At 48.3% G+C, this 13715-nt stretch overlaps 2 protein-coding genes across 6 annotated transcripts in view; both read left to right on the forward strand.

Annotated features, from left to right (window-relative positions):
• RPS26 (ribosomal protein S26) overlaps positions 1–13715 on the forward strand; it is an 83149-nt gene that overhangs the window by 42135 nt on the left and 27299 nt on the right. The window lies entirely within an intron of this gene.
• Positions 1867–6426, forward strand: SUOX (sulfite oxidase). 5 transcript variants are annotated; one of them, XM_055577387.1, is made up of 5 exons: positions 1867–2166; positions 2656–2869; positions 3594–3659; positions 3914–4091; positions 4524–6426. In XM_055577387.1, exons 3-5 carry the CDS (start codon positions 3604–3606, stop codon positions 5931–5933), a joined length of 1644 nt encoding a protein of 547 aa, XP_055433362.1. In that variant the 5' UTR covers positions 1867–2166; positions 2656–2869; positions 3594–3603; the 3' UTR covers positions 5934–6426. The 5 variants fall into 5 exon arrangements, with proteins under 5 accessions (XP_055433362.1, XP_055433377.1, XP_055433370.1 ...); XM_055577402.1 differs by having other exon boundaries at positions 2803–2869; XM_055577395.1 differs by lacking the exon at positions 2656–2869.

Raw genomic sequence — 13715 nt, forward strand, 5'->3', positions numbered from 1 at the left:
CCCCTTTACTGCTGTTTAATCACTGTTCGCAAGCCATTAGAGAGCTCATCAAATCTGTCCCTAGCTTAGTTTTTTAGGCTATCCTTACAGAATGTATATATGGAAGGGGTTGGTCATCTATGGACCTGTGGGCAGACAGTTGATGAGACTGGAGGGAGAGGTGGTGTTTGTAAATACTTTTAAGTATTATGCAAAAAATGTACGTGCACCTCTCTAGGGAGAGGGCCCACTGCCTTAATTAGTATCTCAAAGGGGTCCATGACCTAAAGAAAGTTTTTTAAAAATCACTGAATTAACATTGTTGATTGATCATGTGACTTCTACCCCAATAGGAAAATTTCAGCAGGAAATTCTACTCCTTTTCCATGTATTCTTGAAGCTCTGACCCTCACAGTCTTAAGTGGAAGTGGTCGGGGAGAATGATACAGAGAAAAGATTAGGTGTGGTTGCAGGAGGAGTTTTAAATTCCAAAGAATCTGAAGGACAGGAAAGATAGCCTGGAATTCAGTCCCACCTCTGACAGTTTATTAACTATGGCCTTAGTCAAGTTACTTAGCTGTTCTCTGCCTCAGTTTCCTCTGTAAAATGAAAATTTTTGAGATTTAAAAGGTCAATTCTATAAAGCCTGTGTGTAGCTTTATGTAGGGTGACAGTTACAAGGCAGAAATCTCATCCCATGGCTTCAGATAATCCTTTACTGATTCCTCTGTATTCTTGGACTGAGCCTGTTTTTTAAGACTGGAAGGATAGGTTGGGCATCAGGCCTGTCTGATGATTAAATTGTACAGTTAAACTGGGAATCTTTTTTTCCAAAAACCTTAGAGCCAAAATTACCTTTTCACTGTCAGTTCCCCTTTCTTTATATTTCTTAGTATTCCACACCACCCCCACACGACTTCTTCATTTCTAGTAAAAGCTCTTCTAGTTCAGTTTTGGAAAGAAGAAAGGGAAGGAGGGGAAATGATCTTCCAAAGGTGAGGTAGGAAAAAAAAGTGAAAGTGTTGGTCGCTCAGTTGACTTTTAAAGTAAGGTTGTAACTGAGCCTTCTCACCTCTAGAGGGCAGTGTTGGGTACGTTTGCCCCAAGTCCACAGCTCGCCAATGACAAGTTTTCCCTGCTGCTGTTAAGTCGCTTCAGTCGTGTCCGACTCTGTGCGACCCCATAGACGGCAGCCCACCAGGCTCCCCCGTCCCTGGGATTCTCCAGGCAAGAACACTGGAGTGGGTTGCCATTTCCTTCTCCAATGCATGAAAGTGAAAAGTGAAAGTGAAGTCGCTCAGGCGTGTCCGACTCTTGGCGACCCCATGGACTGCAGCCTACCAGGCTCCTCCGTCCGTGGGATTTTCCAGGCGAGAGTATTGGAGTGGGGTGCCATTGCCTTCTCCGAAGTTTTCCCTAGCCAAATGATAAAAGGGTAATAGCAAACAATTTATGTTAGTGTCCTTTACTCTGATATTATGAGCAACTATAATCTTCCTACTTTGGGGTGTTAAAATGCATTAAATAACGACCTTTTAAAATAAATTGACAACTAAGCAAAATATAAAAGATGGTTATTCAGTGTTGTTATTTCTACAATTTGAGGAGAAATTGTTAGACCAAGGAATCTCGAAGCCTTTAAACCACTGTTTAGACTCCATTTCTGCCCTCATTCCTGAAAATAAAAGACGAGGTTTGATCTTGTTTTCTCTAAAAGACAAACAGGGCTGTGGTAGTTGCAACAGAGACGCTTGACAAGAGGCGGAGCTCACCACCGGGAGAAAGCCGACTGGATGCCGAGGCCTCTAGCGAAAGCACCTTGTGTCTCAGCGGGCGGGGAGGGGCGGGGCGGGAGCACCTCTCAGCCCAACCCTTGGGAGTCCTCATCACCTTACACTGCTCGGGTTCCGAACATCCTGAGGGTCCCACTCCTCGTCTGGCGCGGGTGGAAGGAAAAACGGCCCGTCCTATCTCCAAGCCGGGGTGGCGCCCGGCCTTCCTTGGCCTCCAGGAGGCGGGCACAGCAGCTGGGAGGCGGCCCGCCGCCCGCCAATGGCTGGGGGACGAGCCGAGGGGTGAGAGTGGTCCTTTACTCCGCAACAACGTCACGGCCCAGGCCCCGCCCCTTCGCCGACAGCCGCTGGGTGCGGAGCGGGTAAAACAGCTACCCAGCGTACGTTGAGCAGGGTAAGGAGCCTGGGGCCAGGAAAGGGAAGAGGAGGGGGCAAGGCCAATAACCTGAGCGGTAGCCGGGCGGGGGCTTGGCACCCGGGGGTGCTCCGAATCCCAGGCACAGCAAAACTGCCGGTACCCGCCTCCACCCCCTTTAGCCGGGTGCTCCTGGGGCCTTGGGCTATTGCTACAAGATACTCTCGGGCCAGCTGTTAGGCAGTGACGTGGAGCCAGCTGCTTGCGCCCCGGTAAAATATCCATATTCTGATCAGAGTGACCCTGGGGAGTGACTAGTCACCACCCGCACAAGGGGGTGTCATCTGTTCTGTAGCAGAAGACTGCTTCTCCCAAGACTGGGACCTTGGGCTTATCGAGTTCCACTATAAGTCAGCTCTACCTCACTGCTCCAGCATAGAGTGGGCTGCTGGCACTGATGGGAAGTGGGAGGGAGAGTGAGGGTCCTAAGGGCCGGGAGTACAGTGCAGCCTCTGCTCCTACTCCTAGCTTTCTTGCATCTCATCAGCAATTCTGACGCGTCTCACCCCACCCCACCCCCAACGTTGGCCCTCCTGTGATCAGTGATCTGCTTAGTGCTATGAAGAAAAAACTGCTGCGAGCCAGAGCAGAAAAATTACCTTCTTCCTTCTCTAGCCAGTTCCCTGACACCCTGACCATTAACTACTCAATTTGCTGAGCTCACCGAAATGGCATAGACAAGGTAGGGGTGTGGACCCAGGTTGGGATCCAGTTCCCAGCTGGGTTCAATTTTCATTTTTTTAGGGGTGGGCGGAGGGAGAGGAGGGAAAGTCCTTCAATGACCATGTTATTACTTGTTTGCACATCATAGCAACTCTGCTAGATAGATCTAATTTCATAGATGAGGACACAGGTTCAGAGAGGCCTGGTATCTTGCCCAGGAACAGGGCTGGTTAATGGCAGGACTGGTTTTTATAAATGCAAAGCAGTTTTTGACTCCAGAATCTGAGCTTCCTTTACCTCATTAGGCTGCCACTATCTATATTTTACTTTTTTGTCTCCTTTTATGTGAGCATACCCCTTAGTTGTCCTCTGCTAGCTTCAGAAAGAATTAACTGGCAAACTGGACAATAGACTTTTGGCTCCCATTGTTCTCTGTAGTGGACAAAGTAGAGAGTAGAGGATGTAGAACAGGTGATTCTCAGAGGACTCCCTCCCACCCCCTGTTCCTTTCCATTCTGTCAGCATATTCTGTCTCTGAACTCCTCCAGGTTTTCTCTAAGGGCCCATTTGGACCCCCTACTCCCATTCTTTGGCCTCATTACCACAGAAAAAGTTTCCCCATTTGTCCAGAGAGCTCCTAGCTGGTCTCTGTGTCATCCTCCTACCCATTGCCTCAAGCTGCCCTAATCTCATCACCTCTCAGCACTCCCTATCTTGATCCTGGAATCTTCCTCCTATCCTAGGTCTGTCATAATGCTGCTGCTGCTGCTGCACAGAGCTGTGGCCCCAGGGCTCCGACAGGCCTACAGGTAGGCCATCCAGTTCCTAGTCCATATCTCCTTTTAAGTACTTTTATGACACTTATCTTAACTGTCAGATAAGATGGTTGAGATAGTGGCCTGGGAGGAAAGGCAAAGCCACATTTCATTTGTCCCACCCATTGCTGAGAAACTAAGTCCCAACTGTAGGAACCAATGGCTAACCTGGGAGAGGTACACCCCAGGCCTTCCCCAGCCCTTTCTTATGATCGGAAGTGTGCTACTAAGACTTCTCTCTCTTCCAGACTCAAGTCAACCCCGGCAAGGCTCTGCATTCGGGCCTGCTGTACAAATGATTCTTTTCAGCCCCAGCGCTCCAGCTTCACCTTCTCTGGTGATAACTCCAGCACCAGGGGATGGAGAGTCATGGGCACACTGCTAGGCCTTGGGGCAGTGTTGGCCTGTCATGATCAGCAGTGCAGGGTAAGTAGGGAAGGAAGGGACTTCACTATCAGAACCAAGGGGCCTGAGTGAGTTCCCGTGGCAACCCAGGCTTTATCACAGACCCCATGATTACACAGCCTTCATGGTCTTCATGCACAGCACAGATGGAATCTTCTACCTTCCCAGTGGCCATAACTTTGTGGGTTGGGTCAGGGTGTTAGTCACTCAGTTGTGTCTGACTCTTTGTGACCCCATGGACCTCATCAGGCTCCTCTGTCCATGGAATTCTCCAGGACAGAATACTGGAGTGGGTTGCCATGCCTTTTTCCAGGGGATCTTCCTGAACCACGGATCAAACCCAGGTCTCTCGCATTGTGGGCAGATTCTTAACCATCTGAGCCACCAGGGAAGCACAGGGTCAGAGTGAGGTAGAGTGATTTCTTCTTAACATTCTGTTCCCTTTTGCCTCAGGCTTCTCAAGAGTCACCACGCAGATATACCAGGGAGGAAGTGAAATCCCACAGCAGCCCTGAGACTGGGGTCTGGGTAACTTTGGGCTGTGAGGTTTTTGATATCACAGAATTTGTGGACATACACCCAGGGGGGGCATCAAAGCTGATGCTAGCAGCCGGGGGTCCTTTAGAGCCCTTCTGGGCCCTCTATGCTGTTCACAACCAGCCCCACGTGCGAGAGATACTAGCTCAGTACAAGATTGGGGAGCTGAACCCTGACGACAAGGCACCCTCCATCTTGAAGACCTCTGATCCTTATGCGGATGATCCTATACGTCACTCAGCTCTGAAGGTCAACACCCAGCGCCCCTTTAATGCGGAGCCCCCCCCTGAGTTGCTTACAGAAAACTACATCACACCGAACCCTATATTCTTCACCCGGAATCATTTGCCTGTACCTAACGTGGACCCAGACACCTATCGCCTGAATGTAGTAGGGCCACCAGGGGGTCAGTCACTGTGCCTGTCCCTGGATGACTTGTACCAGTTCCCTAAGCATGAGATCACGGTCACTCTGCAGTGTGCTGGCAACCGGCGCTCCGAGATGACTCAGTTCAAAGAAGTAAGAGGTCTGGAGTGGAGTTTAGGGGCCATTAGCACTGCACGCTGGGCTGGGGCACGGCTTTGTGATGTGTTAGCCCAGGCTGGTTACCAGCTCTGTGAAACTGAGGCCCATGTCTGCTTTGAGGGACTGGACTCAGACCCCACAGGGACTGCCTATGGAGCATCCATACCTCTGGCTCGGGCCATGGACCCTGAAGCTGAGGTCCTGCTGGCATATGAAATGAATGGGCAACCTCTGCCTCGTGACCATGGCTTTCCTGTGCGAGTGGTGGTTCCTGGTGTGGTGGGTGCCCGCCATGTCAAATGGCTGGGCAAAGTGAGTGTGGAACCAGAGGAAAGTTTCAGTCACTGGCAGCGGCGGGATTACAAAGGCTTTTCTCCATCTGTGGACTGGGACACTGTAGATTTTGATTCAGCTCCATCTATCCAAGAACTTCCTATCCAGTCAGCCATCACACAACCCAAAGAAGGGGAGACAATAGGGTCAGGGGAGGTGACTGTCAAAGGCTATGCATGGAGTGGTGGAGGAAGAGCTGTGGTCAGGGTGGATGTGTCTCTGGATGGGGGCCTAACCTGGCAAGTGGCTGAGCTGAAAGGAGAGGAGCAGCATGCCCGAAAGGCCTGGGCCTGGCGACTATGGCACCTGCAAGCCCCTTTGCCAGCTGGGATAAAGGAACTGAACATTGTCTGTAAGGCTGTAGATGAGAGCTACAACGTGCAGCCAGACACGGTGGCCCCAATCTGGAACCTTCGAGGGGTGCTCAACAATGCCTGGCACCGTGTCCATGTCCATGTCGCCCCATGAGAAGGTGAAACAGAACCACATTCTGAGCCTCTTTCCATACCCATTCTTTGGCCTCATTACCACAAAAAGTCTTTTCCCTCCACTCCTCTCCATGTCTTGGATCACAACCCTGACTATGCACTCTGAAGCCACACACAAATACATTCCTCACACATTTCCACCCAAGCACTCACTCCTCCTTGGACACTATTTATAGTCACAGGCCACTGACCCTGTGCCAGAAGGTAAGAGCTATTGGAGCAAAGGGCTAGAAGCAGGAAAAGTAATTCTGGAAATAAGCACTATTTTCTCTATCTGCCCTATTTCCATTTCTAATGACTGTCACCACTGAGGCCTTATTTTGCCTTTGTCCTTGGGATTCTTCAGAGAATGTGGGTATATGTAACTTTTTACTGCCTCTAGGTTGCCAAGGGTTGTGAAGAGCGCAACACAACCCTCTCCCTTTATAGTTCCAATTTTCTAAATACATCAATAAAATATCTGCTTAAGACTACCACTTTGAAAAAATTTTTAAAGATGATTTGGGGGACTTCTTGAGGCTGGGGAGTGAGCAAATTGAAGAGAGGGAAATGCACTGGTATTGGGATATCTCTTGAGAACCCAAAACAAAAGGTAAAGGGAAGTCAAGAAGTGGGGTTTCCTTCTCTGAAGTCTGTCAGGGTCTGCAGGGCTACTTAGGTGAATGACCTCAAGATACCCCTCCAAGAGGAAATTTTTTTTAATTTGGCATCCTTAAGTCCCTCCCCTACACAATTCCTACGCCTTTGCAGGAAAGGTGAAGAATGTTAAGGAGGTTAAAATCAATATTGTCGTAGAAGGGGCAAAGGCAAAACTTGGCAGTAGAGGCAGGCATGCCAGGGCAACTAGAGCGCCCGAAGTGGACTTGTTTGCAAAGTAGATGTAGATGAAGGGTCAGGCCTTGAGTTTTCCTTTGCCTGCGACCGCGCCTTTAGGACTTGAATCTTTCGGCGCTCGACTACTCTCCCCTAGCTCTCCTTCCCTTGTCTCCCCAGCTTGGAGGCGCTCGGTGTTCGGCCACACCGCCTGTCGCCTGGTAGTGGGACCGGAAGTTGTTCAGGGGAGGGGGACAGTCGTACTGGGGGGGTTTATGGGGGGGGGCCTGTCCCTCCTCAGGTGAAGCCGCTGATGGAGATGGAGCCGCCGCCGCCGCTGAGCGCCCGGGTCCCGCCTCCGGCCCGGTTGTGGCCAACTCAGTGACCCCACTCCCCCCGCACTGGGCCGTCCGGGCCAGAGTGGGGGACCCCCGCTGCCCCGCCTCCCTCTCTCCCAATTCCGTCCCCTCTCCCTCACCCCCCCATCCTGCGCGCGCGCGGAGCTGCCTCAGGTGAGTGAGGGGCGGGGTTTGGGCGAAGCGCGAGAGGCGGGGCCTCTGCCGCCGGGGGCGGGGCCTGAGGGGCCTGGGCGTGAAGGGAGGGGGACACGTGGGCGGGGGCCTGGTGGGGAGAGGGTCGCTGGGTGGGCTGAGGCCTAAGGGAGGAAGCTGGCAGTGGGGGGCAGGGGTTGACGCGAGGCCATAAGATTGACAGGGACGTAGCAGGGACCTAGTCGTCCTGAAAAGGCGGGAGATGGGTCAAGACAGAGAACCGAGGACAGGCAAGACCTGGCGTGCGCGACGCTCCTTCGTTGGGTGAGGCTGGGGTAGAATAGAAGGATAGGGTGGAGAAAGGATTAGACTGGGTACTTTGGCAAAGAAGCAAGAGGCTGCAGGTGGCTAGGGGGAGATGTCGGTCAAGAAGGTTAGCGAGAAAGACATAGGCCTAAATGAGAAGGCAATGAGCATAGTGGGAGTAACAAGTGGTAGAGAAGAAACTTAGGGTGGAGCAAAAAGTGCTGTGTGCGGCACTATGCAGGGTGAGAAGTCCAGGGAACCTGAGAAGCAAGGCTGGGAAGGAAGAGATTCATTGCATAGGAGCCTTAAGAAAGAAATGTAACAGGCAAAAGTCCTGGGGCAGACAACCAGAGAGAAAAACAGACCTGGGAAGCAAGTCTAAACTAAAACAGCCTTCCTTGTACCTCCTCACACAGCCCCATCCCAGTTATTTTCTTCCCCCAGTTTGCTAGAGTTGTAGAACCTCATTGTTTGATTTCTGTGCTTTTTTAAAAAAAAAAAACAAACAAACTATGAGTGGTCCTGTCTAGTGACAATGTTTAACGGGAACATGGGACTTTAGATAGGAGATATTTAGGAAATATGGTACCCCCTTTCCCCTTCCAAGGTCATGAATTTACTGACTCTGCTTCCAGGAAGATTTGATATATCACCAACCACAGTGTGTCAACACTGAACAACTTCTTTCACCTCAGTCCCTTCTCTTATAAAGCAAAATTGTCTACTGTCGTGACTTAAACACCTCCATTTATTTACATGTTTGAGAGCTCCAGCTATGCCCCAGTCTCCCCAGTATGAGCCCTCAAAGCATCAGTGGTGAGCTTGGTATGGTTGTGACTTATAGGTCAACTCTAGGCCTTGCAATATTATGACCAAACAGAAGTCTATTGAGGCCAGGCTATTTCCCCTTACTGCTACTTGTTCACTTTGCCTGTGTGAAGGTACATGTTCATATCCTTGGGGAAAAAAAAAGTGAAAGTCCCTCAGTTTTGTCTGACTCTTTGCTACCCCATGGATTGTAGCCTGCCAGATTCTTCTGTCCATGGGATTTTCCAGGCAGTAATACTGCAGTGGGTTGCCATTTCCTTTTCCAAAACTGTCTACTGTTGTGACTTAAACACCCCCACTTACATGTTTGAGAGCTCCAGCTTACCCTAGTCTCTCCAGTCTGAGCCCTCAGAGCATCAGTGGTGAGCTTGGTGTGGTTGTGACTTGCTCATAGGTCAACTCTAGGCCTTCCAATATCATGACCAAACAGAAGACTATTGAGGCCTGACTGTTTACCCTTACTGCTACTTTTCCTTGGGGGGGGAAAAAAAAAAAAAAAATGTCGCTCAGTCTTGTCTAGCTCTGTGGCTACGTGGACTGTAGCTTGCCAGGCTCCTCTTCCCATGGAATTCTCCAGGCAAGAATACTGGAGTGTGTAGCCATTCCCTTCTCCAGGGGATCTTCCTGACCCAGGGATTGAACATGGGTCTCCTGCATTGCAGGCAGATTCTTTACTATCTGAGCCACTTTAGGAAGCATTAACAACAGGTGTCTGACTACCTAGAATATTTCCACTTAAGATAACTCAAATTCTGAGGACAAGACCAGATAAAAGGCCAAATTAGACACTCTGGGTGTGGCATCTTATTTGGTAGGGTATGTGAAATGCCCAGCCAGGAATTCCTCATCTCCTCATGGGTCTGCCAGTAGGTCAGTGAATCTTTCTTTGCGGTATGCGGTATGCGGTATTCAGCCTTCCCCACTTACAGCCTAATTCAGAGAATCCAGACAGCTCCCTGGATCACAAGAACAGTCAAACTAGTGGCTCCTGAGATAAAGTCTTTATAAAAGAAAATAGCCTTACCATTGGGAATCAGAAGAGGTCTCACTGGACCTTCTGGGGTGGGCCCCAGGTTGGTGGGAGATGCCCTCAATTTGGCAGCTTCAGAATTATATCTTGTTCTACTCAACAGATGTTGACTTGTCAAGCACAAAACATAATGACTTTGCTGCCCACTGAGTGGATATATGTGTAAGAGATTCACTTTGCTATACACTGGAAACTAACACAACATTGTAAATCAACTAAACCTCCATAAAAATTAAAATCATCATCATCATCATCATCACTGGGGAGGGACCTCCCGGGTGGTCCAGTGGCTATGACTCAACGCTCCCAAGGGGGCCTGGGTTTGACCCCTGGTCAGAGAACTATATTCCACATGCTGCAAGGAAGATCAAAGATCCCACATACCACAACTAAGACCCGGTGCAGCCAAATAAATAAATATTTTAAAAATAATAATGATCCCTGGGCTTCACTTTAGATCCTAAGTGAGACCAAAGAAAAAAAATTCCCCTTCTCCCTACTGCAACCAAAAGGATGACATGGAGACTTAGCCCTCTCTCCACTTGCACCTGCATTTTTCAGCAACATCCTCTTCACTACCTTTCTACCCATGAAGCCACATGGAGTGTGTTTTAAATTCCAATTTTGGAGTATCACTGGGTCAAACAGGATTCTTTGGAGGATTTGAAGAGCTTTCATTACTTGTGATGTCCACCTTATTTCAGGCTTTCAGAGCCAGTACGTAGAGAAGACTTGACTTTCTGATATTTTCGTCACCAATAGTTAGAGCTGTGGGTATGTTTTTGTGGAGATGGGGATGGTAGCTGAAGCCTGACCTTAGAAGTCGGACCTTGGACTGGTCTCGCTGCTTGTCAGGAATTGTGGTGGGAAATCTTCTGTCTAGAAGGGAATACCTGTTCCTGCCCATTCCTGTTCAAATGCAACGTTATGTTGATGAGAGAAAGCCAGGGCCTTGGAGGGCTCTTTTTAGGGTGCCAGGTGCATTTGAAAGAACAAGGAAGAAAATCTTTGTCTCAAGTTACAATGACCAACCTTTCCTCCCTCCTCACAGAGATACTTCCTTTTAATTGGGAGGCTGGCTGTTTCTAGGTACTTTGTATTCAGCTCACTGAACTGAATTTACAGTACATATATGCCTACCTCCATCACTGAATGATGTCTGTGTTGCTATAAAGTCAGTTTCCTTTTGAGATCTTTGAACTAAGCCTATCTTGTGTCGCTAATTTCTCTCACGTTATACCTCCTCCCCCTCTGGTGTGTCTCCAATCTGCACTGCCTAATTTGACCCAGTTCCTCTAAGGAGAGGCCTGGCAGGCCAGGGGGCCGGAATGGGAAGGTGGAGATGGATATGCTGCCTGGAGATTTGAGCAAACAGTGAAGTACATCTCTTGATGTGCTCCTGGCTCTCAGAATACCAGAATCAGGAGCAGCAGAATCTCAGTTCCATCCCACTCCCAGGGCTCTCAACTTGGCATTTAGACCAGTTGGAGGCAGCTAAAGACTGATTTTGCCCAAGATGTGTCATAGAGCACCTGTTGAGAACAATTAAGAAGCAGAAGAGCTCAGTTTACTTCCAGGAATCAAGTTCAACTCAGAAAACAACTCCTTCAGACCCTTCTGGAAATTGTTTTAAGACCATTTGGACAGGTGTCCAAAAATGAGATGCACTTCCTGAGCCAGTACTAACTGAAATGCTATGCTTCAACTGCTTTGCCCACCTAGTGCCTTTCTAGCTCCGGGTTCATACAAACACACAATCCCATTAGGATGTTTCTCCCGGTAGAGCCTGCTCAACTGGCTTTTTCTTTTAAGTAACAGACCACTCCCATGGGGATCACAGCAAAGGAAAAGATGTAAGAACCAGGGAAATTGATACTAGAACCAGGGAAAAGCAAGAAAATCCAAAGGCATTGAGTACCCTGGCTTAAGAAAGGAAGTAAGATGGTTTAATGGAAAGAGCACACCTCAGAGAGACAGGAAACTGGGGTTCCTTTCATTGTTCCAGCTTCACTGTTAGCCCTAAGACAAGTCACTTAGCTGCTCTGAGCCTCAGTTTCTCCAAGCAGAAAATGGAGAAAAACCTGCTCACTCTTGCTTCTCCTGCATTGGGGTGTGTGTGTGTGTGTGTGTGTGTGTGTGTGTGTGAGGGAAATAACCTGTGGCATCTTGAGTTTTACAAAATCCCAAAGGGCAATTATGTAGCTAATGATTCGGAAATGAAAGGGATCCCATGAGTATGGGAACGCCCTCCCTCATATTTGCATCTCTAACCATGGAAGTTCTAGGCTAATTCCAGAGAGTTCACTAGCCACTGTGGACTTGGGCTCTTCTCATCATTGCCCCTAAGAGACCCTTCAAGGAACCACTTATTATTGGCATGGTCTAGCAGTCTGGTCCCAAAGCTCAGTCCATACCAGGGAGGATGTCAAGAAAAGAGGAGCTGGAAATAAACCTAGAGAATTTTTTTTTTTCCACATCCAGGCTTCCTAGGTGAGACTAGAAATCTCTCTAATGAAATCTAGGGAGAACTGCTTTGTGAAGTGAAGCAAAGCCCCGTGTCTCAGGCTTTCTCGTGAGACTTTTTAGAGCATGATATCTCTCAGCACTAGACAAGAACGATGAGGGGTGTGGTGGTGGTGAAACAGGATAATAGATACTTTCCTGATATGTGCCCTCCAGAACCCCCCACCCTCACCTCAGTCAATATAGTAGTACACTCAAACCAAATTTTCACCCATTTGCTTCAGTGAGATCCTTCAAAGAGACCCAAGAATCCTGATAGCAGCTCAGGCTGTTCTGTTGCCCCACTCTGTTGTTCAGTCACTAAGTTGTGTTCAACTCTTTGCAGCCCCATGGACTGTAGCACGCCCTCTGTCTTCCACTATCTCCCAGAGTTTGTTCAATTCATGTCCATTGAGTCAGTGATGGTATCTAACTGTCTCATCCTCTGATGCCCCCTTCTCCTTTTGCCCTCAGTCTTTCCCAGCATCAGGGTCTTTTCCAGTGAGTTGGCTCTTTGCACCAGGTGGCCAAGGTATTAGAGCTTCAGCATCAGTCCTTTCAATGAATATTCAGGGTTGATTTCCTTTAGGATTGACCGGTTTGATCTCTTTGCAGTCCAGGGAACTCTTTAAGAGTCTTCTCCAGCACCACAATACAAAAGCATCAACTCTTTGGTGCTCGGCCTTCTTTATGGTTCAAGTCTCAAATCCATATGTGACTACTGGAAAAAATAATAACTTTGACTATATAGACCTTTGTCAGCAAAGTGATGTCTCTGCTTTTTAATACCCTGTCTAGGTTGGTCATAGCTTTCCTTCCAAGGAGCAAGTGTCTTTTAATTTAATGGCTGCAATCACCGTCCACAGTGATTTTAGAGCCCAAGAAAATAAAATCTGTCACTGCTTCCACTTTTTCCCCTTCTATTTGCCATGAAGTCTGGGATCGAATGCCATGATCTTAGTTTTGTGAATGTTGAGTTTTTAAGCCAGTTTTTCACTCTCCTCTTTCACTCCCATCAAGAGGCTCTTTAGTTCCTCTTTACTTTGTGCTGTTAGAGTGATATATTTGCATATCTGATATCCAGATATGATATTTCTCCCAGCAATCTTGATTCCAGCTTCTGAGTCATCCAGCCTGGCATTTCGCTTGATGTACTCTGCATAGAAGTTAAATAAACAGGGTGACAATATATAGCCTTGACGTACTCCTTTCCCAATTTTGAACCAGCCAGTTGTTCCATGTAATGTTCTAACTTTTGCTTCTTGACTCACTTTCAGGTTTCTCAGGAGACAGTAAGGTGGTCTGGTACGCCTGTCTCTTTAAGAATTTTCCACAGTTTGCTGTGATCCACACAGTCAAAGGCTTTAGGGTAGTCAATGAAGCAGAAGTAGATGTTTTTCTGGAATTCCCTTGCTTTCTCCATGATCCAACAAATGTTGGCAATTTGATCTCTGATTCCTCTGCCTTTTCTAAACCCAGGTTGTTCACTTGCATGTTCTTGGTTCATGTACTGCTGAAGCCTAGCTTGAAGGATTTTGAGCATAACCTTGCTAGCATGTGAAATGAGCGCAATCGTATGGTAGTTTGAACATTCTTTGTCATTGTCCTTCTTTGGAATTAGAATGAAAACTGACCTTTTGCAGTCCTGAGTGCAGCACTTTGACAGCATCATCTTGAGGATTTGAAATAGCTCAGCTGGAATGCTGTCACCTCCACTAGCGCTTTGTTTGTAGTAATGCTTTCTAAGGCCCACTTGACTTCATACTCCAGGATGTTTGACTTTAGGTGAGTT

The sequence above is a fragment of the Bubalus kerabau genome, chromosome 1, assembly GCF_029407905.1.
Source record: "Bubalus kerabau isolate K-KA32 ecotype Philippines breed swamp buffalo chromosome 1, PCC_UOA_SB_1v2, whole genome shotgun sequence".
Lineage (NCBI taxonomy): Eukaryota > Metazoa > Chordata > Mammalia > Artiodactyla > Bovidae > Bubalus > Bubalus kerabau.

Excerpts from the sequence above, each read along its gene's own strand:
- SUOX (XM_055577387.1), top strand. The coding sequence starts at position 3,604 with ATGCTGCTGCTGCTGCTGCACAGAGCTGTGGCCCCAGGGCTCCGACAG. Across the intron at positions 3,660-3,913 it reads GGGCTCCGACAGGCCTACAG|ACTCAAGTCAACCCCGGCAA; the intron begins GTAGGCCATCCA and ends TCTCTCTTCCAG. Across the intron at positions 4,092-4,523 it reads GTCATGATCAGCAGTGCAGG|GCTTCTCAAGAGTCACCACG; the intron begins GTAAGTAGGGAA and ends CTTTTGCCTCAG.